We start from the raw sequence: 26,542 nt of genomic DNA on the forward strand, positions 1-26,542 counted from the left end.
ATTGGTTTTGAGATACCTTTACAGATGTTAGATTTGTATTAGTATTATAGACATGTTTCTGATAGTCCAATGCCGAGTACAACTTGATAAAACGTTGCCTTTGAATGTAATAATTTATCAAATTGACCAAGATAGTTTAAACATATTCATAAATCCAGAATCAAGTAAACATTTACTTGTATTTTCAAAAGATAAGTTAGCTACACAAAGAAACATACCAGTAATTAAATATTATGTTAAATATATTACTGCGTCATTCACGAAATATCTATCCATGATTCAGGGAATGGCAAACATCATTTACACTTTTTTATTGGATTGTGTAATTGGATTTTGTTGTTGATAGAATTATGTATATTTTTGTATATTGTTTCTACTATAATTGTACATGCTTCAGCATTGTCAGTATAATGTGACCGGGTTGGTGTCCTGCTGGGTGTCTCCGGCAGTATACCTCAGTGAGGTAGCACTATAAATCGGCAAAAGTTCCGGCCTATCACAAGGAGTCATAACACAAACATACCGCAGCCTCCCAAAACACACATACTCACTCACCACACGCATGCATATCGCACGCACGAGAGGCCGTCCTTAAATTACCTTAGCTGTTGATAGGCATTAAAAAATCAAACCCAACCAAACCAAATCTCCATCTAACATTGAACTGTTAATTAATTAGATGATATCTACTTTCACCATGTCTTTATTTCTTTTATAAGCAAATGTTTCCGTTTTGTATTTGATTGCGATAAAAATACTTCAAACAGACAGTTTTATCATGTAACGGTATATATCGATACATACTTACAATACGTCCTGAGTAAAAAGCATGAATTCTCGTGATTTAATCCAAATATAACTAAACTTTATTTTGCCAAAAACATCAGCGGGTCACGCGCAGTTTGGAGCCATGCGTATTAATGCAGTGTCCTGAATTCCAGAGTCAATACACATGGCAACATGGGAAAGGCTTTTTATAAAGAGGCAAAAGTGTACCAACATACGTATGAACGTGTGCAGAGGGCGCAGTATTACATATATGTTTAAAACCATAAAGTAGACGATATCGACGTGATATGTTCAATTTACGTAGAAATAAAAACAAAAAACTGTTCATTGTGGCTGCTGACGCTGGATAGGATGCAGGGAAATAATGTCCAATCAAGGCGTAAGAATTAAGCACCTGTTTGAAATTATTTCCGGAATATTTCAACGAACCAAGAACAACGCATCAGTACCACCTTTTCCGCGTTCACTATGGTTTCTAGTAACACAACCATTAATTGTTAATCCATGTGTTCGCGCGCTCTCGCTGTGCAATCTCCGTCTTGAATAATCATTTCTTAGTCGACCCATGGTGAAATAATTTCCTCTAGAATACTTATCAATTCTACATATCGAGGGTAGAGACAACAGAACTATCCTATATATAAATGATTATCGAACATTTCCTATCGTACACGGAAAGAGGAAACTCCTTAATGAAATCGTGATGTTGACCACACAGCTTTCTCGATGTTCTCATCAACCTGCATCACATTTGTATGCTAAACAGTATATTTTCTCTCCTCGTTCAAGTGTCGATTGCATTCATCGTTGGTGCGTGACCCTGTTGTTTCAGGATAATGAGTATTAAGTTATGTGGTTTGTGTCAGCATATGATTATCCATCAATTCGGAATCAGCAGAAAACATGAACAGGCAAATTCGATTCAAGGCACGGTTTAATAGAATATATGTAAGTTAAAAAAACTTTCTGTTATTTATTTTAATATATGATGGTATCTCTCCTTGCCGACGTCACCGTTTGACCACGGGGATGTTGTGAGGACGTTTTATCACAACAAACTAAATTGCTTTCAAATGAGCTGTTGATATGCAACACTCTCTGTTTGTATGAATTAGATACGGAGCAGTGGATTATCAAGTTAACATTAACATGTTTTAATATTTATGTATTGCTTAACTATTAAAATCGATTCTGTTATAAAAGATAGTATCACCATTCCTATGACGGAAACGCACAAAATATTTTCCGTTAAAAGCTAATTGCCCAGAACTAATTAATTCATCACATACTTTAGTACGCATATTCGACTCTGCGGTATTGATTAAGGTAGTGTTATCAGTGTTTAAATCCATTGAGTTACCCTTTAACACAGTTTATATAGAATTGTGAGAAATCTATGTAATGAGGCTATATCTTCTGTGAATAAGTTGGTATTCCGTCTTCAATCAGTGTCAAAGATAATGTACCATATTCATCATGACATGACACTTTAAAATTTGGAGAAGGAAATGAAATACAATATAAAAGAAAATGTTTTATACCTTAAACACACAATTATGTTAAATCAACAGTTGTTTTTTCTTAAGAATAGAGGTATTTCAGACAGAGAGAGAAAAAGAATTTTACACGGTGCCAGTCCAGAATTTACATAATTAAATTCTTTCAATAATTTCATAAAACACATCACTTTTGAACCCTTTCACATAATTTCACAAAGTCAAGCATGTAAGATTAATTAACACATATGTATGAGCATATGAAAGGAAACTATATTTAATGTTTATATAAGGTGGACAAATTTTGTTTTTGTGGCGTCATAAATTTATAAGGATGTCATAAATCATTTATGACACAATAGTATTATTACATATGTGTCTTGCGACAATGATGACGTGGCCGTATTATATTGTAAAAAGGACCAGTGATGTAGTTATATTCATAACATTTGAATCACGGAACTGCTGTTTACGTAGTGGGTAAGACATACAGCTGATGTATTAAGGGTTAGACGTAAGATCGACTGTCTTTCTGCCCTTGTAAACGTTCATGCGAAAGTCTACCAGGAGAGGATTAATACCATTCCGTAGTTTCTAGAATATATACCAGCGCTGTATTGATTTGAATACACCGGACTGGTATTAAAAGGTCTGTATGAAATAACGCATTCGCTTTATCAGATAGGTTTATCAGACTTCTATAGATTGTCAGTGAAATTAAATGTTAACCATCCTGATGTTTAGTTTATGGGTTGATAGTGTATACAGTCATGGAAGATGATTTGATCCCCAAACACGTCGTCCTTTCAATAAAAATATGGTTTTAAATGCGCTATTTTTTATATCATTTGGAATTAACACAGATTTAATATCAAAATCAATGTAAAAATACAAATATTTATCTCAAACGTAATTATGTTTCCTGTCTATTTCATTTTCCAAATCATTTTTACAAAAAAATGCCTTTTGTTTGTATATACATGTAGCTGATTGATTTTCAGATGTTTTTTTCAAAGCCTTCAAATATATTTCTACCTTATAATGTTCCTGTATCATGCTGGAAATGGAATTTTAACTGAATGACGTCTTGAGTCAGAGGGTGACTTCAATACAATACTGCGTTTAAGTTGAAGTTGGGCCGCTAGTTTGATTGACAGCTGTATTGATTAAGGGATCGTAACCGTCTTTCATGGACAGGTGAATTGATTTAGGGATCAGAGAGGCTTTTGGAGCCAGAACAACCGACTGTGATATATTTGGGTAAATGATTTAAACATGTTTTATTGTCAAACTAACAAATGGATCAAAGACAAGCTTTTACAACTTAGGAGGTATTCTTTGGGTGAATACCGCTTCAACAATTAGAAAAGACATTGTAAAATGGCCAGTGCAAGCGTACTTACTTTAACGCTTTAACATTCCCACATCATCGAAGTATAACAGATAAGTGTAAATTCACGTATTATAGATTAGGGCAAATCCACGTATAATAGATAAGGGCAAATCCAAGTATAATAGATAAGGGCAAATCCAAGTATAATAGATAAGGGCAAATCCACGTATTATAGATTAGGGAAAATCCAACTATAATAGATAAGGACACATCCAAGTATAATAGATAAGGGCAAATCCACATATTATAGATTAGGGCAAATCCAAGTATAACAGATAAGGGCAAATCCAAGTATAACAGATAAGGGCAAATCCAAGTATAACAGATAAGGGCAAATCCACGTATTATAGATTAGGGCAAATCCAAGTATAATAGATAAGGGCAAATTAACGTGTACTGGATTAGGACACATCCAAAATTAATAGATTTTTGGCAAATCAAATTATAATAGATACAGACAAATCCAAGTATAACGGGTTTGGGCAACTCCAAGTATAATATATTAGGGCTAAATCAAATAAAACAGATTTGGGAAAAATAAAAATGTAATCGACTAAGTAAGGCAAATCAAAGTGTAATAAATTAGTGCAAATTCAGGTGTAATTGATTAAGGCAAATGTAAGTGTAATATATTAAGACAAATATGAGCTAGCAAACTTACTATCACTTTTCGCTGTAGAAAACAGAAAGTGCCATTAGAGTCCGTATGGTTAGGCACAATTATATCAGGAAGTAGCTCGCTAAAATTATATAACTATCAGTATGATATAAAGATACGTTTCTACCACAATAGGTGGGTGTTATTTAACTACCAAGAGATTAAATAACCATTACAACTGTTGAATAACATTTAGTCTATACCACACGTGGAATAAACATCAACGCATTTGGATTGGTTGACACGGTGACCTATGATCCGAACTGCAATTATTATTAACGTCATCAATAAGCGAATGACGTCATATCACCGGGTCCCGGCCGTCACTTGTACACCTTATTTGCATACGCGAAAGTAGACTTGGCCACGTTCCCTTTGATTCAAGCTGATATCAATGAGGTGGAAACAGGTCACACGACTCGTGATTTTTGGATATGGAATTTATTTCATGCACGTAAGTTATTGTTTTAAAGTTACAAAGGACACTTGCTAAAGCGCGTGTCTTTTGTAACTTAAGAAATAACTTACTCGAGAGAAATAAATTCCATATCCAACAACCACTCGTTGTGTAACCTCTATTTATATATTGTTCCATGACATCATTTTTGTCAAATAAATTCACACACAAATTGCATTGTATCATTATTGTAGTGTCATTAGGTCCTATTGTCTTTGTTCTGGTTCAGGGTTCTCTGTGAAAACATATATTCGTAATGCTCGACCGGTATTTCTTATTTTGAGTTTGTATACGATTAGTAATTTGTGTTTGTACACTGACGATTTTAGATACTATATCATAACGTGTTTTATTTCCCCATATTGGAGATATGAATCAATTTATCTTATGTTATTTCAGGTGGGTAACGCTAATGTGACGGGATTTAATATCTCCCCTTTAAGAAATCCTAGATTTATCAGATAATAGATAGTGACAATTATACATAATGCTTACGGGTATCTAACTGACAGCAGAATTAAATGATGGGTCTTTTAGTGCAGCGAGTTTTGTCGTCTAGACAGGTATAACCAATGGTCAAGTAGTCTGCAATTTTTATAAATGTGTATTTGTTTTAATTTCAACGTTTATCAAAATGAAGAGTTAAGTATACAAAATGTATTTAAACAGATAGCAAACTCTGATCGATTTTATTCGATATTTGTTTTTATAAGTTTTGCAGTTCGGTGAAATCTTGTTATCAGTGAGCACGTCCTTGTTTTTTTTTTTTTTTTGCAGTGTTATATTTAATCCCTAGAATGACATTGCTATAGGGAGTACTTATATCACACATTTGACAAAAAATATATAGATTCAGCTTTTTATATTAGCATAGCTGACAAAATTCGATTGAATGACAATACCGGTGACAGCTTAGTTACTGCATTGTTTACATCTACAGCAGAAAGCAAACACTGTGCACGAAAGACATACATAAGCAACAGTTAACATTTTATCAAGCGAGAATTACAGAAGCTTGATGGGCTGCATTCCAAGTACATTATAGATGTATTGGACACCAATAGCATATTCGTGTTTATTTCATTTGTTAGGTGTACATTTCATATGGGTCATGTTTCGTATATCAAAACTGTCGGTGCCTACACTGATGTGACATCTTTACATAGTGTAATATTACCAGGAGTCCTATTTCAGGCTTTCTGTGCGGTTAATATAGTGGAAACGTTTACATACGAGCCGGATTTCACGGCTAAGACGTCATTCATCGCATTTATTTAGAGCTTTATTTTCACGTATATTGCACTTATTGGAAATTCATTCACCAGCAATCATTCTGTGAGCGATCGTTAGAACATGCGATATATCTACGGAACAGAGAGACATACATATGGAACATTAACCTATAATATATTTAATATGAAGGTAATATATGCAACAAAATACACAAGACCCTTTTGGTATATTTACTGTGATGTTTTTTTCAATATTATATCTTGTAAAGAAAATATTGACATTTCATTGACTGGATGGACAGACAGTCTTTTATGTTTTGCTCGTTATGGTATGTATATACATGTATAGTAAATGACGTGTGATAGTTTAGAAATCCCTAATGCTGTTCAGTCTAGCGGAAGATCCTCTATGGTACACCGGAAATTCAATAAAATCGGATTGAAAAGTCAGGGATGCTTGGTATACATCTTCTTTTATGCTTCAGGATATTTTGCTTGTTTGTCAAAAACATAATGACGACATCCATGTTGATGTTATTTACAAAAATATATTACAAACCACACATCTAGGATGGTTATGGTTCAAAGTTTACCAAGTGTCGCAAATATGTTTGTTAGTACTCATACGACCCTAATACCCTGAGCACTCATATACAAACATTTTAAGTTCAATGATTAGCTACTATACAAACCTTTTCAAATAGTATTACTTACATGTGAAAGTTATACAAACAATAACATTAGGCTTCTTTTCTTCTTCAATACATGAATATACTACCAATATTTATTTTCATTTTTAAATCAGGACAGCACAGGATCTTTGACCTATATGAACTTGAACACCTTACATAAAGGTCACAGTAGTTTAAGTGTACATATACAATTGTATGTATAATTTTCATATCAGTTACGATTCAAAGCCCTATTGATATGTATTTATGACTGAATTAGTCAGTTTTGGCCCTTATTTATATCCATTCATCAAGTCCAAGACTTTGTATGTATATATAAACTGTCATTTATAAAATTTATTAATGGGGTTAAATTCCCATCTTTGTGATCAAAGATATTATTTATATCAGGAATACGTTGTGACTCTTTTGTTAATTATAACCTTACTGAATTGATTTTTTTTATATATTAGAATAAGAAATATCTCTATTGATATCTCATATAGTCTTGTTTTGACTATCCATGTCTACTATTTTAATGCTGCTCCATCCAGCGGTTTTAATTAAGAACAATGAACAGCTGTATTATATCTTATATAAAATCAAACGTTATCAATCATTGAAAGCTGTGAGTAGATTAGCCACTGTCTATTTGAATGCCCACTATGGTGTCCATTTCACCCTGAAAAAGAAATTAAAGGGTATTTGTTATTCATTCTTGAAAACAACACAATTTAATTATGGGCTCCTATAACTGCATTAAGAATTTATATTTGTTTGTATCTGTTTCGTAAGTACTTGATGCCTTCCGGTACAATCCCTCCCTGTTATTGACGATTGCGTTCGGCCAAGCAAGGACGATTGTAACATCTGAACCATGACGAAAACACGATATGGTCTTTAACATTTCGTATTACAAATCTCTGTACTCATGTCCAATTTTAAATGAGATGACATTTACCACAGTAGCTCAGTCGATGGATAATCGATCTATTGTAATACTACGTCGGACGGAAATCCGAACTCAGTGTTTGATCTCCATCAAGGACGGAGAGTGTTTCTCAAGGAGCTGAGATCCCGGACCATGTCTAATTGTGTATTTGTGCACCCCGATTCTCCTGGTTAGATGTGACGACCGCTGTATGAATTTCATTTAGTAGCAATCAGCTCTTACTGTGCAGCCAAAGACAATCAGATAAGCTATTGTGCCGATCGAGAATGGTCTACCATCATAATGCAAAGCCAGAATACCACGATATCAGACGATAGGTATGATAATAATGGTATTCTATATGGATTAGTTATGACTATCTTGGTTTTTTCTCCTTGTCAATCTTGTCGTTTAATCGCTCTCGTATAACGATCGCGTTGCTCTGTATCCAAGATCGTATTATTCTAATAAAGTGACATGGGAATCTTGATTTTGATTTATAATTGGCATTTCCAGTACATAAGTTATTCTTAATGATCAAGTTTAACGATAAAATATTAGTCATACACAAAATGTACCTGAAATATGCCAAATTCATTTCAGTGTCTAGGGAACGATGGTATGTTTCTGATAATTAACTTTTCAACCATGAATAAACAACAAAAAATGCACTGAGATGATGTCACAGACTAGTTTTTCTCACCAGTTCAAAGTTCAAAAGGTGTTAAAATGTGTTCCATTTGTTGTGTAAGTTACAACAGTACATCGATCGAGATTGGTATAGCATTGTATTGTTTGAAGGAAATATATAAGACCACTGTTACACACAAAGCTTCTGTGAACATTGATGTGCTGTTAACAATTGGCATTTTAATGTTCCCAGGACCAGCCAAAATACAAACATATCATATTGTGTTATTATAAAAGTCGCATTTATCAACCTTTGACGACTGTAATGTCTGTAGTGACAATAAGAAGCTTGACTTACAAACTGTATGGTAGCCTTTATACAAAGTATGTTGCAGTAATATACTATATATATATATACAATATTTATTGATTACTTATAATGCTCATGATATGGAAAATATTTGCAGCATAGAAATGTTTTAGAGAGACAGGACCTTGGTTGTAATAGTGATAGGTGAACAATACGTATTGATATACTGTAAACGTACATATTTTAGCGGTAATTTTATTTTAGCGCTTTGCGCTTGAAGCCTTGCGCTAAATTATGATTGCGCTAATTACTTTTGGTACGTTTTATTTCTATAGAAAGTTCTGTGGATGCGCTAATTCATCATTGCGCTAACTGGCTAAAATCTGCAAATGAGCTAAAATTTGATTGCGCTAAAATAAGTACGTTTACAGTATTAGGTTACACAAGTTTCAGACAGAATACATACCGTAGGGATGGGGCCGCGGTCGCCGAGTGATTGTGTGTCCTGACACTTTATCACTAGCCCTCCACCCCTGGGTTGCGAGTTCGAAACCTACGTGGGTCAGTTGCCAGGTACTGACTGTAGGCCGGTGGTTTTTCTCAGGATACTCCGGCTTTCCTCCACCTTCAAAGCCTGGCACGTCATTAAATGGCCCTGGCTGTTAATAGGACGTTAAACAAAAACAAACCAAATAAACCAAACATACCGTATGGTGACTAGTCGGAACATGAAGGATTCGTATTGTCAGTAATTTTCACCTATGTGTCTTTTACGAAAATAATTTAGGTAGCAAAGGCTAAAATCAAACTCCAGACAGCTTTACTAACAAATACATCGAGAAAAAATAAGTATAAAATCGAAAGTAACCCCAGAGCAATTCATTTTTTTTTCATATCTTGCAGGTCACCTGACAACCAGGATTCACGTCGACACTGGGCCGCCGAGAAAATCCAGGTAATTATTAGCAAAATGCAATGCAGCTTGCTGCAATTGGTACATACAATGTACATGCAAATAATTGAGTTTCAGAACATTCAATATCAACACAACTCTGAAATATTTTGATCATAAATAGAAGAGAACGCACCCGCTATCGCAAAATGAGCTTAACACAAAAATAAGCAAAGATCAAAATATGGCAAAAGTTGGAATGAACTTATTTAATTATCAAACTTACGATCCGAAATGTTTGATTTTAGAAATGTTAGCATTATTTTTCACACAGACAGATGATAGGACAATATATATCTCCGTTCACATTGGGTCAGGGACACAATATGTCTGAAATAAAGTCATATTTTACTTACATTTACTTATGTTTTATTTTCACAGCTGAAGTTGTTGACCTCGGAGGACAGGTACAGAAGCAATGTGCTATATAACCAAATTGAAGCGCTGGAGGATAAAATATACCGATGTCACGAAAACTTCAACGCCGACTTGATGTATAAAATGTTCAAGGAATTGACCAAACGGATAAAGGGGTCGAAAGACATCCACACCATCGCTGGACTTCGTCAAGCATTCAAAGCGGAAGCAAGACGAATACACATGCGCAACAGAAGCCGTAAACCGGGGTTTCAGACCAACATAGCGCCAGACACAATGATGCAATACTTTGCTTGGTTCTTTGATTATCTGAAATATCTACGGGAGTTACGGGCGAATTTTGTTGATCGGATCTTTAATCCATTGTTTAAATACTTCCTAGAAGTAGCAACTGCCACTCCGGACAAGGAACGGTCAGTGGATTCGGCAATGTCCGTATCAAACCTAAGTCTAGTTTCTTACAGTTCATTCGACAGTGGTTTAAGTGGACTGACCGGCCTATCCGGTTGGAGTTCGTTGGCCTTGTCTGACGCTGAAAGTGAGGCGTCTTCTGAGGACATTCACGAGACTCGTAAGCGGATGCTATCGCGTGCAGCTCTTCTTTTACTCGGACGGGAATTCCGGGACATCAAGAACTTGTACGATAATACTGAAATTGAGAATATTGCTCAGAGACTGTCTCTACTAAAAGAACGAATTGATTTTTTGCTTGACAATGAAACAAGTATCAGTTACGAAATGTTCAGCCAAGACAGTGAACAAGCGATTCATCACTTGAAACTGAAAAACGTGAGAACTCATTGCTTATTACGTGTGCTGCCTGATGTGTTGGTGAAGTTCCAGAAAGCAGCGTGGCTCGCGAGACGATGGCTCAGGCTTGACGACAAGAAAACAAAAGACGTCAATGAAAAGCTGGACAAGCTAGCCACGATAGAAGAGCAATTATCTCGTCGTCTGTCAGTTTTATCTAAGGATATCTCCCGCAGACAGCAGGAATTAGATAAAGATCTTACGGAACTCCAGAGGCTAGTGAAGCGCGAGGAGCGCTCAAATGAGCTCCATCTTGCGATTCACGAGACAGAAGAGAGAAGAATAAAGCTTGAAGCCAGTCTCGAAAAACTAGAATCCGAGAAAAACGAACTTGCCAAAAATATCCAATCTGCCGTTCGATACCGAAAACAGTCTGAATATAAACAAATGCGGACGATGTATGAGAGGAACAGATTACAGCGTTATGCATTAGAGAGACAAATCGCTACAGTTAAATTTCACCAGAACCTGGTACAAAAAGACATGCACATTGAACTGGAGGTTAAACCTGACCTCATTCACTTCACAAACGACGTTCAGGATCGTTGTGAGGAGCTAGAGAAATTACTTGAACGTGAAAAGAAGGAGAAAAGGACGCTACAGGCGGCCTTAATGCCCGTAGTCAAGGACAAAGAGATGCTTAAAGAAAGACTGCACGACAACGGAAGCATGGCTCCTACTCCGATCCAGAACAATTACGTTACCGAGTATGTAGGTAGTCGAAATATAAATTCAACGACGAATGCCAAGTACATCAGATCTATTGAAAACGGTCGGACATACCCTGCGAGATTACACGAAGGGTTTACCGGTAATGAATTCGGATAAGCAATTTTCAGATTGACTGTTCTGTTTCTTTGTGTGTTGGATTTTTCGCCAGTGTCATTGTAGTAGCTGATGGCTACCTCACTGAACATCATACAGGAGGCCTATTGCATGATATCCAGGGTAATAATGGCAACATGGCTTGCCGAAGGACACAGCCACAACAGCACGAGACAGTCTATGATCAGCCATTTTATTTCTTATTCAAGCATTACATTTATAACCGTACAGGATTTCAAAGGTAATAGCATTAGGAAAGTGTAAATAATTTATAAAATTGTGTTAGAAAAAAGTTCTGTCTATGATAAGAAGTATACGTGGGTAGTTTTGATAACGTCTACCATTCACTTGCCTTTTCTCTCCTTATACAGTTCATTTGTTTGTGAATTTATTTATTTATTTATATATTTGTTCATTTTAGCTATATTCTTTTATGTTCATTTTTTTACACACATGAGTACTGTTATTTCAATTGACATGTTGAAAGAAGACATTTTAAAGTCACCCGGAAATAAATTGTCTATACGAAACACATTTTGAATGTCTTGTTCAAATCGAACGAACAGGACAGGGATGAGGTATTCTGAGATTACAGGAGTGTAGGAGCCGACAACTATTCTATATATAATACATTGTGTGACGGAATCGTGCATGTTTATATTTCGTGTTCGAAACAATTTAACTTTATACATATATATGTATTTTAAGTCATTTAACACATTAATTTTTAGTTTAAACATATTTTATTGCCAAAAAGCTTAAGGATCGAGCACATGTTACATCAACAACATTAATGCCCTTTCCTTATGTCAATTAATAACACATGCATGTTTACATCATAAAATGGTTCTAACATAACTCGGCAAATATGCGATTATGTTTTATTGAGAGAGACACACACAGACAGACAGACACAGACAGACACAAACAGACAGACAGACACACATACACAGACACACACACAGACAGACAGACAGACACACACAGACACAGACAGACACAAACAGACACACACAGATACACACAGATACACACAGACACACACAGGCACGCTCAGACAGATATATGGTAATTTCCTCCGTATCAGATGTTCAAATGTCTATTACATTCCGTGCTCAGTTGTTTTCTCCTTTCTTTTCTTTTTTTTTCTCTTTCGAATTCATACTTTCTCAAATTTAGTTTCGACTGCACCGACCTCAATTCATTGATCCTTGCATTGTCTTCTTTTAAGGCTACTGTTGTCTCATAGTGATCTTTATTTTTCTTTCTTTTTTATTGTACTTCAGACAGAAGATCACCGTGGTAGTTTTAGCATATATATTATACATACAATTGTACCTACACACTGATAGAAATACATAACATGTTCGTATATATACAATGTTTGTTTACTACATACCGATGGGTAATATGATATACTAACGATATACGAGTATATCATTATCAAAACCGTCATATGATTCAGCTCTCTACTATTAACTTAAATATTTAGTATATCACGTGACCAAATCACTGGGGCTACGAATTTGCATGTTGACTCGCGGGAGTCCATTAAGGCGAACAGTAACAAACATAAAAGTGTAACAGAGTCAATGACTCGGTGTCTATATAGTGTAGATAGCCAATCAGCATTAGTTATATTATCACGTGAGATCATAAAATGTCATATGATGCACTGTGGAAACGTTTTATTTATTTGTTTATTCATTATTTATTGTTATTATGTGTCAGCATATTTAACACTGACGACCCATATGCGTATACATTATGTTATGTGTATATCTCGGACAATAAGAGTATGTTTGTCTACATTCCTGATTAGGTATAATAATGATTACACGAATAAATAATCAGCTGAGCTTTGAAAGTATCATCCCCTTCCCTAGACATGGATTATGCCGAATCGGAAAACATCCAAACATATGTTAAAATGCAGCGACCAAATATCTTATGCATTGCAAAATACTTTATAAGATGTTATTTTCTGCGTTAATTTTGTTTTTCTTGAATACTCATTAATTTTGTTTTCATGAATATTCATTTTTTTTCATGAATATTTATTAATTTTGCTTTTCATGAATATTCAATAATTTTATTTCATCCTCAATTTTATATTTTCTACCGATATTGAAGAACATTTTATTACATATATGTATATGCAAATGGAGAATTAAGCTATCGAAATAAAGGACTCCTTGAAATGGGGTAATTTGCAGTCACCAGAGGCTCCAGTGAACTTCGGAAATTAATACCTATACCATTGGATTGTATTGTCATCAGAATATTGTGTTCAGATGAATCGTTTGTCTGTTAAAACGACCCAAATAGTGTCCCTGAGTCGCGCGCGTCTTAGCTAATTAATGTGTACAAGGAATGATGTTATACTTTTCAGAGTTCTAATAATAGTTCAAGTGTCCCAGTTTCACGTATATAAATGAACTGCGTGAAATAGTTGTTGACATAGGAAAAATGCATTGGATATTGCATGAAAAGGGTCCTATCGTGATTTAAGGATTTCTCATGTCAAAAGGTAATTTATATTTTATTTAGAATCTGCAGAATACACGTTCCATTGAACCAGAAACATATATCTGATTGAACAAGTCTGTGTAAACAAACAAGGTATGTATTATCTTTGATTAGCTATACATACCGTTTACAATTAAAACTCACAACACATACATTCATGTCGAGTTCAAATTGCCGCGAATGTACTCTTTGTTATCCGATAAGTGATTCAATTCACGGGCGATGGTATATTGATCTAGTAATCTAGTTCGCTATTTAAGCACAACACAAACAGAGCCTTTTCTAGGGGTAACCTCTTATTTACAGACACCTTTCCGTATTTTTTCGTGTTTTAAACGCCAAAATATTGTTGAAGAATTTGTTTACATTTCATTTTCTTTGTTGGTCGTTAAGTGGTTTATTGCGTGATCAAACTGTAATGGAAGCGATGTATTGTTTACATATGATAGGTTTAGATAAATAAGGCCATGTAGTCCCCTTGTGTGAAGGCTGAAGGCATTTGAAAGCAGGTGGTGTAAATTATTGCTGTGACAAGCAGTCTGACCTTAGTGTTGACTTGATATATTATGGTCGATCCTTGATGAAAATATGAGTAAACCCAGGGATAATCCTCCGAAAATATGCATAACAGGTAGCGAAAAGTAAACAGTAGATAATGTAGTACAGACATATGTCATCTCCATATAAAATGATGCTGAATTTTCGAAAGTTATAATGCATGAAATGACCAATTTTATACAATTTTACTGACACACATGGAAGTGCACATTAATCCATAAATATACCGAATTAATTCACAATTATTCGAATTAATTCATCTTGAAAATTCCAGACAGAAAACAACAGTCGTCAGGTTATGCATGTATGAGCATTAGTTTGTTGAATTCTGACATAATAATGTATATTACCCATATTCATGAAAGGTCAGATCGGTTAGAATTATATCTAAAGTCTAAACATTAGAAATGCGCTGCGGAAACGAGACAAAAGATACACATGGAAACGCGATAGGTCTGTTTTGTTCGGGTTGCTCGTCGGTCGGGTTTTCGTAGAAGTACACAGTAATTAAATGTAATTGATTGATAAAAAAAGCTGAACTACCTAGCAACATCTAACTTGGGTCAAACATTACCAAACACCGGGGAGCATTGGGTTTTTTTTATTAATCAATTTTAAAAAAAATTATTATCATTTTTTTTTTTTAAGGGTTTTATTTACCTATATACAAAGTTTAAAAAAAAACATCATAATAAAAACTTGGATGCCCAAGGAACGAAAATTCGGAAGGTATTAGAACTGATATGCGAAAGATTTGAGTATATGATTATAATTCTGAATTGTAATAATATCTATTGCTATATTTCAACATTAATATTTTCATTCCATTTTATTTCTGCTTGCGATAATTAAAATTCAAAAGAACATTACAATAACTCAATTTGTTTATATTAATATCATTCACATGATTTTTTAAATGCTATTATATTCTTTGCATATTTAACATGATACTAATTTAATTCCTTCAGTCAATACCCTATATAAATGTTCTGTAGTAGATTATCTACCCTGTTTCTCGTATAGTGTTGTCTTTCTACGCTAGGATTTGTTTAAAGAATCTGAAATAAACTACATATCAGTATAAAGTACCAGCGCCATCTAGCGGAGTGGATTATTGAAAATGTGACTATACAAATGTTCCATGTTATGCTTTATCAGCCAGAGTGTCTATATACTAATTGTAGATTGTTTCTTTCTTTTAAAAATTGTTTATAGAATTTATCATGTATAATGGTGCATATTAATTGATTGCAAATAAACAATTAAATCTGTCTCTTTCGTACTTTTGTCTTTGTTACAAAATGGCATTCATTGGTTTATTACAGCCAGGCGCGAAGGCAGGCTAGTCCGCCTGGGCTTCCATAATATCTTTCTTTCTATATTTTCACTGAATTATTCTCGAGAATTTATTCTTTTAATAATATCTTATGAAAGTATTCATATTTGTGTGGATGGTTTCCCATTAAACCCTTCGTTAAGCTAAAGTGTATGCCTATTCATCGGCGTCTAGATGTTATTATTCCCAAAGTTTAAACAAAACACACGTATTAACATATTGATAGATTTTCAAATTTCTCAGTTTAATATATATAAGAACGTGGATGTGTTGCAGTGGTATAAGATGCGGGTATTTCTGGCTAGGCGTACAGCATATGGGTTCGAGGCCCGGTCAGGGCACACGGGTCATAAATTTATATCCTTCGTCATTTGTGTTAATACGTTCCTTATTAGTTTGATATAGACACACTGTAGGTGTAATTATTTTCATTAAACAAAGGAAAGAGTAAACAAACGTTCTTTTCTTATACCTGTTTTACCTGCTCTTCGATCTATGTAAGCGTATTTCCTTCATGGTCACCTTTATTTCCGGTTGCGCATGCCAAAAAGCAGTTATTCCATTCCTTGTAGTTTCAGGATCCTTGTTACTGATTCGATACGTTTGTAAGCTGGCTTATCTATCCATTGGCTATCCTCATCTCCAATAAGAAAATACAAATTGTATAGATCTATTTCCATAAACACAGAGGGAGAGGGGGGGGGGGGGGGGGGGGGGGGGGGGGTGTTATTGCAAAAATAAGCGTGCTTGTCTCCCGTCCACGATAAGTAAGTTGTGTGTTTTGTATTTTTTACATGTTAATCAGTCTCGCATTCCTCGTCCGTTTCTCAAGGGGACCCCACTGAAGAGTTGTATACCGTAGGGGTGACTAATTAAACACGTAATAACGGACGTAAAACCCGCTAAATAAATAAATAAATGATAATCATTGAACACGTGCATGGCTGCTCTCCTTTGTACTGTGATGTTATTCCTCTGGTAGGAATCCCATGATGAGCGTGCATATTCTGACTGAGGAAGTACACGTGCTGAGGACCACAGGAGCTTGCATATAAAAATGATATGGCAGGGGTCTGTGTACTGTGAAAACGACAATGATGGCAACTCCGCCACGAGCGAAAAGGCACCCCATCTCACTCAATCACTTCAATCGACAAAAAAAAAACAACATTAATTCAAACTGTTCCGGTGCATACTAGATCTACATGTATAAACGACCGACATCAAGAAACATTCATCTTTAACCTACCGTGTTACTCAATACGAATTTATAAAGGACAGGCTGAGGGAACCGTTTGCGAAATGGTGTCCTGAAGGAGGAATTCGCCATTTTCCCACGGATTATTGTGTTTTGATGGATATTTCTTGTCTACCCTAGTATATAGTATGCACCGTAACAGTTTGAATAAATGTGTTTTGTCGTTTCGCTCGTGGCGGAGTTGTTTCCCTTGTCGTTTTTACAGTACACAGACCCCGGTCATAATTTGCTTTTATTTGTTTATTATTATTTTTTGTTATTAATAATTCATATGCAAGCTTCTTTACTAAGGACGTGTATCATATGTACATAAGGACAATAATTTTCCTAGATCAACTATGCGTGTTACGGCGCAGAAAATCAAGTCGTTGTTTTTTTTTTGAGAGAGAAAAAATTAGGGCCCATGGAGATATCTACAGAATTCGATTACGTATTGCCTAAGTTTACATAATTAATTGATGATATTTATAATGGAATAAACTTTAATAGTTCTTGTTTGATGATATTCCCAGACGTATTAGGTAATCTTTCGAGTGTATGTTCCCTATTAACATTGTATTTGAATATAATCCGTGATCTCACATACGATGACCTGTACATGCATGTGTAAATCAAAGAACGCCGAGATGACCCTAAAAAGTGCACCTGGAGACAGCCGATACATGTAATATACGCGCATGACCTTTCAACCCCGTACGTAAATGAGGAATCTGGACAGGCTGAGGGGACAGTTTGAAAAATTATGTCCTGAAGGAGGAATTCAGCGATGTTTTCACGGATTATTGTGTTTTGGATGTAACAATTCGTATTGAGTGACACGGTAGGTTAAATATAAATGTTTCTAGATGGCGGTAGTATATAGTATGCGCCGTGTCAGTTTGAATAAATGTGTTTTTAGTCGATTGAAGTGAGGCGGGGTGTCGTTTCGCCCATAGCGGAGTTGCCAACCTTAGACTTTCCACATTACACATACCACTGTCATATCCCAAAAAATGTTTAAAATTTAATTTTCTATGCAAGCGCCTGTGGTACCAACCCTGAGTCTCTTCCATAATGTATACCAATTTATCAATGCAAAAAAGGGGGGTTACTTGATTTCATTCATAATTGTTTTATTATTTATTATTTTTGTTATTTTTTTAATGTTCAAATTTCAATATTTGGTGGGGAAAACTGATCCCCAATATAAAATTCCTACTTGCAGGAAAGTTTCTCGTTTAAAATAGGATTCTCCTTGTAACCACAACCATTAATAGATAACTGTGACACCTGTTTTTCATTCTTATTTTGTAAAAAAAAACACCTAGGTACTTAGAAAATTTGCATAGAAACCGTTGTATTTTTTTGCAACAAAACAAGTACTGGCGCAAAGATAACTGATGTAAATTATTATGACAATCGGTTCATCCGTTTTGTGTCATATCCCTTAATTCAAAGCGTGTGAGTAAGTAACGAATGTGTACAAAGAGAGATAACTCTAATACAAATTAAGTCCGGCAAACCGGAAGTTTACATTGTTACACAACACACGATAGGGTGCACACACATGTAGACCGGTAGGGTAACCTTTGACCGCTAGCCTTTATCGCCTTGTCTTTAATGTTATGATCTTCGACATGGGGAACTCTCTCGCCAAGGCTGCAGCGGTAGATTTCGGCATTCAATGGGCGTGCTGGGCGGTGGCCGCCGTGCTTCAGACGGAGAAGTTTTATGACCTAGCAGGTATATATATATGGGGTTTGTTTACCTGAACACAAGGAGATCGTCTTATGGGTAGTTTTATTACTTAATATCGTCCTAGTTAAGCTCCGTGGTTTCATTTCGTGTGTGTGTGAGGAGGACGCGTGTGGAAACATCTCCCTTTCCCAATTTAGTTATAACCAGACACATCGCGTATATATCTAATAATCTAGATGTACGTACCTACATGTATAGTGTCATTATCGGATACAAGGCGGTTCTACTCTCAGATCAGAACAAGAAAATCAAGTTTGTTTATTTATCATTTTGGTTTGCTTATCAAAACATATACAAAGTCGTTTTTCTTAAGTCAATCGGAAGTTTGCTGTAGGTACACGTACACGTACAGGTGTTTGCTGTAGGTACACGTACACGTGTATGTAAGTAACTGTAGGTATACGTACACGTGTATGTAAGTAGCTGTAGGTACACGTACACGTGTATGTAAGTAGCTGTAGGTACACGTACACGTGTATGTAAGTAGCTGTACGTACTTGTGGCGTATGTAGTGCAATCGACAGTGTGTATCCGGCGATGTATGCTATAGGATGCTTGATTTGTTTTTCTGATATCGTGGTTGACAAACCAGGTTGTGAGATACATGGTCAACGTTCAAGGACATGTATTGTCTACATGTGCATGTATATCATTATTATCATATAAGTTTTCGGTGATCATGAAAATTTGTATGATCCTTTGTAATGAAACTGTATATTAACACTAGTAATGTTTTTGGATGCTTTTTGTGGAATCACTATACATGTATACCGATATCACTTACAGGAAACTGATCCATGCTTTCATAGTTTATGTTGACATGTCTGTGACTCATTTTCCTGTTTCCTACGCATTGTCTTTTCTGTTCATTGTATTAATATAAGTGTTCAAATTAAAAGTTTAAGATAACCACAGAACACAGAATACCAGGTTTGATAGTTACATAAGGATGTATCCAAAATTAGTATTCAGTAGCAGAGACATATATACAGAGAGATTGGCAGCTCTCTATTTGCCCTTGTGTTTACATAGTGGCCCCTGACCTTCCCACAATCCTTTGCGGTCGCTCGGTTCAGTCCTCGCTAGACGCCATATTGGAGAAAACTTGAAAACCAGACAAATAATTATCGATAATTTCTATTTAAAATCATCACCAAGATCCAATTATGTGCGTTAATTTTATCAATATCAAAGTGCAGAAGTGTCATCAATATGAAATATATCACAATTTGCTGTCCAAGTGTTTGTATTTTGAGTATGAAAGTCAAGCACAACGCAGGAAAGATCGGCGGGAATCTCCAATTTTCGGAAAGTCCCTATGGGGTTTTCGAGAATACGGATAAATGACAACAATGTGCATGATAATCAAGACCACATTCCATAAGTATGATTGTTTTTGGTTAATGTGGTAACTTTTGTAGTGGCCTAGATAAAACGATGTGCTTTTTGTGTGCGTTAAAATTGACGATGTTTTGGTCGGACGTAATGGCTGCTTAATTACAAAACTTGGACATGTCGATAAGACCCAATGGATTTTAGAAAATACGGATAAATGGCAACAATGTGCATGATCAATAAGACTATATCCCATAAGTATGATAGTTTTTGGTTAATGTGGTAACTTTTGTAGTGGCCAAAATAAAACGATGTGCTTTTTGTGTGCGTTTAAAATTGACGATGTTTTGGTCTGACGTAATGGCGGCTAATTACAAACTTGGACATGTCGAATAGGACCCAATGGATTTTCGAAAATACGGATAAATGACAACAATGTGCATGATCAATAAGACTATATCCCATAAGTATGATAGTTTTTGGTTAATGTGGTAACTTTTGTAGTGGCAAATAATAAAACGATGTGCTTTCTGTGTGTATTTAAAATGACGATGTTTTGGTCTGACGTAATGGCGGATTAACCAGAACATGTCGAATAAGTTCCAATACATCGATACACACGTGCGCAAAGCCCGATTTACCTGCGCTCGCTTGGTTTGATAGGAGACAGGACGCTCTCGATAAGGGATATGCTTGAGTGGTCACGAATAAAGGGAGCCACTACGTGTACGGGGAAATAGCGATGTTACTTATCTCTCTGTATATATGTCTCTGTCAGTAGGTATTATAATAAAGTTTTGTACCTCAGGGTCATAATGATATCAAATTGAAACACAAGGAACGTGCTCCACTACAATAAAACAATAATTTGTTGTACCCGATGTTATTCTTATCATCCCATCACAGTTTTAAAGGGGCATTACTTCGTTTGGACATAAGAAAATTGCACAATTTCTGTTGATGAAATATATGTCCGAACGATGATTATATGAGTGTCTGTACCTACATGTAATGAAATTAACGCCGAAATGCGGTAATTAGTGATACTTCGGGTCGAATTAAGAATTCGGTTTATCTTGAGAGTAATTATTAATATAAAGATTATAACTTTTACTACCTGGAAAAAATACGTATTTTCCAGTAAATTTAATTTTGACGACCTCTAAACTTTATTTGAACAAAGGAATGCCCCTTTTAACGCTTTAAAACACTGATGCATCTTTCACTAAACAGATATGATGTCGCAGGTATTTGTTTCTGCAATATCGAAAGTTATTATCAACCTCCAAGTTTCAGCTTTAAATTTTAAGTTTGATAAAGAAAATGAATTGTATCCTTAAGAAGATTTTCTGTTTTACTTCGACACTATGTTTAATATGCATCTTGATTTATTTTTTTTTTTTTGTAAAATGTCTCTCTACAACTCGTATATCATTTTATTCTTTTTCAAATAACCAGTGTATACACCGTCGGCGATGTAGTATCTTTAAACGAAGATAATATTTTTATCAATACATTTCATTACTGTAGAAAACTGATTGTTTACAGGATCAAGCACATTTTTCTACCTGGCACTACAGAGTCTGCGATGGAACAACACATATTTTACCCGGCAGAAGATCAATACCGGCATGGTCATGACTTGGTCAGCCAGGTGTGTACCGGTCAAGTTTGACCAATGCCTTAAAGCGACTGTAACGGTAAAACTCGCATTTTGAAATATTACATTGTCTCCATTTCGCTTTATGGCGTGGCATTGTTTGCTAACATCGAAAGAAGAAAACATTGATTTACTCCCGAAAAGTTTGGACCATACATGTACATGCTCGTGGATGCTATATTTATATCATGTCAAGTCTTTTTCACTGTTTTTAGGAGAAATTGTCGTTCATTATTTTGGAATCTATTGTTATAGTCGCTTTAAGAAATGAATAATTAACTTGTCATTTAAAATTACAGGTACCAGCTCAGATGAACAGGAATATAGGTACATATATATGACTACGTAATAAAAGAGCATAGCTTTGTTTTAAAAAAGACAATTATCATTTCGTTTGATTTATCCAGCGTTCTTGGTAGAGGCTCCTATAGGCTCTGGCACCATACTGTACCTCGCTCTGCTGTCTCTGAAATGGAACAAAACCTACTACAAACGACAGCGTGTCGTGTCGTGGTTGGCCGCCACATGGGGCTTTAGGTGTGTATGGTGCCTTAACGAGTTAACCCCCCTCCTTCTACACTATGAAAGGCAAGAAAATAATAATTCCAGTAAAAAAACAGAAATCGTTTGTTAAAATACTGAAGGACTGTGAGAGGATGCGTTATTCCTGGTGCGTGCATTGAAAAGCATCATAAGATATCGAATAGTCATTGTGTAATTGCCAAATACAATGTAGCTAGCATAAGAGGATGATTTAGGGGGAAATCTGCTAATTGACAATTTATATCTTTTAGAAACTTTTTTTCTGGGATTCGTCAGTGATACTGTGGCTATAACGTAGAGATTAAAAACGGAATGTTTTTAACACGTATTTATATGCAGAAGAGGATATTCGTTAATCCTACATATTAACTCAACCGTCTAAGGTTTAGATATCAAATTACTTTAAAAGTATTGAGTTTTGAAGAAATTGATGTTTACATTTTGGAACAAATCTGAACACTCGGTAAGAGTGTAAACATGGTTTTCGGGGTAAACCTTGGGGTCTAAAATCCACCAGAAGAGCTTACTCAGCAGCACTATAAAAATATATAAAATAAATAGTTTAATACACGTGTGTAAAACTGCATCAGTCAGCTCTTCAGTCTGTCTAGGATCATTGAAACACACACAGAAGAAAAATATAAATCAGATGGGGCCTGAAATATTAAAATGCAGAAAATGACCCTCGTACGACTCCATCATCGGTGAATGCAGTATTTGTTAGATATTGACTGATATGGGGACCTTAAAATAAAAACTATAACCGCCAAATCCAAGTTATTATGCAGGCAAGATGACGGTGCCGAAAAGGACCACCAATATAGACACCCGAAGCTTACGTGAACTATTCTTACGTTTTTTTGGTGTTTTTTTTTGTTTGTGTGTGTCATTTGCCCCCAAAACGGATCGATCATGGACTCCTTTTTTTCAATGTTGTAGACATCAAATGTCTGAGAATTATATTCCTAATTTGTATGAAGAAAATAACCTCTGGTCTAGGGTTTTTCTTTCAGCCGAAAACAAAAGTATATACATCGCACGTGTCAGTTTTAGATACGTAACAGATTGTTTGGTAGTTAGATTTAAGTACTGTCACCAAAACAATTCCTTACATATCAGTTTGATAATCGGCCGAGAACTGTTTTATGAACATATGTCAATTATGTACATTTTACTTACAATGTGTTAACTGTTTGGTTTCAGGTTAGGATTGTTTCTGTTCACAAGGATTCTGAAAGAAGGACAGGATCGTCGTTTTAACAAAGTTAGAAATAAGCCCAGTACTTTCTTTGTCTACTGGACCATACAAGGTAGGGGCATCGCTTAGTCAAACATGGTAGTGTTATCAAAATATTGTTATATTGTAATATGAAAATATTATCTCATAGTAGCTCCTTGTTAAGGGCCTACCACCAGTATAGTGCAATATTCCAGAAATGTACTCTTAAGTTGATGCAAAGACGCTTCATAGCTTAAACAACATCAAAATAAATATTTGAACGTTTCTTTATTGTAATTGACAAATTTTCAGCGTTTAACACGTGTTCCTGTTAACTCAACCTCCATTTCAGCATTAGCTATATATAGAGAATAAAAGGTCAAAAGGTCATATTTTTGTATTCTATTATGTCTGATGGTAAAATTTACTGCTAAGAGTCACAGCATCTGTAGTTTGAGCGCTAACATGGACATAATATTCTTTACCATTGCTTATGGCCTATTGGTCATAATGTCCATATCATAATTTGAAACTCGATATATAGTGTTTAGTCATGGGAAATGTTGACATTTCTTAAATAGCAATGCGCCGTCCTACCACGACTATCATGGAATATGCCGTGGCAAAAACGACAAGCTATCTTATATTTGTCTTTAGTTTCAATTTTATTTTCGGTTGATTCGTTTACACAGAGATCGAGCGAATATGTGCCTTTAAAAACACGGTGCAATACCTCCGTGACTCCAAATAAGATTGACCTGAACATGTTTAGTCTTTGTTGTTTGTAGGTGTATGGGTACTCGCCACCCTCCTACCTACACTTATCCTCAATAACAAGAAGGAGGACAAGCCTCTAACACGACGAGACTATGTAGGGTACGGCCTATGGGCCACTGGCTTCCTGTTGGAGACTATTGCCGATTATCAGAAATCCAGGTTTAGAAGTAACCCCGATAACCATGTGAGTAAATGTCATAGAAATAAGCAGATCTTTATTCAGGGATTTTAGTAGAAAGGCGTTAAATATTCTATAGAAATGGGAACCGAAATGCAAATGGTTCCATTGACGGTAAGTTCGAAGCATAATATAATTTCCATATTGACCAGAATGATTATGTTACATCTAGTTTAAAATTAGGATTAAAAAGATACCTTTTCTGCGTTTCTATAGAGAAGCTCTTCGTTTATAAACATGATTATTTGACATTTTGAAACATGCAATAGTGACTTTAATTATTTTTTTCTTGTAGAGCATTAATTTGTAAATTTCTAATGTAAGTCCAAACCTTACCAAAGACAAAATTAGATAGAAATGTTAATAGTGTCTATAGCCTAGCCCGAGTTTCCTCTGGCCCTGTCACCTATGTATGGACCCTACACCAGACATGGTGACAGGGCCAGAGGAAACTCGGGCTACCTATAACCTTAATTTTCAAAATAATATTGGGCCGCCGAAAAGAGGTTAACATGCTAAAAATTCTGTTGGATGGTTCCATACATTTATGACCTATCATGTAAAAACCGCACCAGCAATTTTACCATATATGTTGTTGCAGAACACTTTTATAAACCAAGGCCTTTGGCGTATGGTCCAGTACCCGAATTACCTGGGGGAAATAATGATGTGGCTGGGGCTATACCTATCCTCATCCTCCGTCCTCAAAGGCTGGGAACACGTGGGTGTACTGTCACCGATCTTCGTGACGTACCTCCTCACTAACGTCAGTGGCATTCCCCTGCAACAGCGTTCGGCCATGAAGAAGTACGGCTCAGATCCGGCCTACCTGGAATACCTCAAGTCTACACCAAAACTTCTACCTTTTATCTGGTGATGTGCAATACACGAAATGAACAATTATTGTTTTATTTGTGACTGAAATATCTTGGACATTACGTGTATGGACTCTATGTATAGTTCACATAAAGTGTGATTATTTCAAATGCATTTACTACGGGAAAAGTGATAGTGCTATAAAGCGGATGGTGAAATAATACTTCCAAAAAATCAAAGGTGGATTTTGAATACTGGATTTATCACCTGTCGAGGTCAAATCTGTGTCATAGATAAATTGACTTTATCAATCGGCCGTGTATCCCGTTATCTATGTAACATTTCAGGGATGAACTCACAACTTAATAATACAAAGGTTGTAGTATGTTACATTAAACAAACATCTATACCTCGATTGTTCAATGTAAAACAACCTCAGCGATCTATATCGAATGTATTTAATATGTCATATAGTATATACTTTGTGAAATAGTGTTATTTTGTTGAATTTCACAATCTATACATTAAATTTTGATAATACACTTATTGTGTTATTTCTATGCCAATATTGGCTTGGTTCGTATGGAAGTTTGTCCAAGAGGGCGCTGTGATAGCTCAGTCGGTTAGAGCGGTGGTCACGTGATCTCAGGTGGCGGTTTGTGTTTCTCGGGAAGCTGAGAAACGGGCCGGTCTGTGCTGTCGTGGTCATGTCCTTGGGCAGGGCACTTTACCCTGATTACTCATGATATCTATGGGCAATACGTATGTTGTTATGTGAAGTATTCACAAACTACTGCAAGGAGTCTCCGCCCGAGAATTACCCTGACTGTTTACGGGGAGATAAACCCAACAAACAGGTATAGGAATAATGTATCGTGTGTCCAAACAAGAGTGAAATTAGATAATCTGTATCAGATGTGTGACAAATAGAAAGTACTTATTGAAAATGTGAAGAAAACAACTGAACGACGGGTAGTTACATACATAAAAGATTAAGTTAGCTTTTCGCTAATTTCCTCATATTTGTTTTTTATTAACACGGTATTCCTCTCGTCATTGTATTG

The 26,542-nt window shown here is 35.6% G+C and overlaps 2 protein-coding genes across 3 annotated transcripts in view; both read left to right on the top strand.

Annotated features, from left to right (window-relative positions):
- The window catches only part of LOC117343998, a 37,689-nt gene extending 24,098 nt beyond the window's left edge, over window positions 1–13,591 (top strand). Inside the window, exons 2-3 of the mRNA XM_033906591.1 lie at window positions 9,471–9,522; window positions 9,901–13,591. Coding sequence (XP_033762482.1) covers window positions 9,471–9,522; window positions 9,901–11,535 — 1,687 coding nt within the window. The 3' untranslated portion in view covers window positions 11,536–13,591. The remainder of the gene's footprint in view (window positions 1–9,470; window positions 9,523–9,900) is intronic.
- Window positions 13,592–18,723: 5,132 nt separating this feature from the next.
- LOC117344000 lies at window positions 18,724–26,020 on the top strand. 2 transcript variants are annotated; one of them, XM_033906592.1, is made up of 5 exons: window positions 18,724–18,935; window positions 22,353–22,482; window positions 23,692–23,798; window positions 24,496–24,668; window positions 25,264–26,020. In XM_033906592.1, the coding sequence occupies exons 1-5, from the start codon at window positions 18,818–18,820 to the stop codon at window positions 25,537–25,539; spliced, it is 804 nt and encodes a 267-aa protein (XP_033762483.1). In that variant the 5' UTR covers window positions 18,724–18,817; the 3' UTR covers window positions 25,540–26,020. The 2 variants fall into 2 exon arrangements, with proteins under 2 accessions (XP_033762483.1, XP_033762484.1); XM_033906593.1 differs by lacking the exon at window positions 22,353–22,482 and adding an exon at window positions 21,834–21,939 and having other exon boundaries at window positions 18,726–18,935.
- Window positions 26,021–26,542: the final 522 nt, after the last annotated feature.

This window comes from Pecten maximus, chromosome 15 (genome assembly GCF_902652985.1).
Source record: "Pecten maximus chromosome 15, xPecMax1.1, whole genome shotgun sequence".
In the NCBI taxonomy this organism is placed as follows: domain Eukaryota; kingdom Metazoa; phylum Mollusca; class Bivalvia; order Pectinida; family Pectinidae; genus Pecten; species Pecten maximus.

Bases quoted from the DNA above. Each gene is read 5' to 3' on its own strand.
- LOC117344000 (XM_033906592.1), top strand. From the start codon at position 18,818: ATGATCTTCGACATGGGGAACTCTCTCGCCAAGGCTGCAGCGGTAGAT. The intron at 18,936-22,352 runs GTATATATATAT...TGATTTATCCAG, and splicing joins GAAGTTTTATGACCTAGCAG to CGTTCTTGGTAGAGGCTCCT. The intron at 22,483-23,691 runs GTGTGTATGGTG...GTTTGGTTTCAG, and splicing joins GCCGCCACATGGGGCTTTAG to GTTAGGATTGTTTCTGTTCA.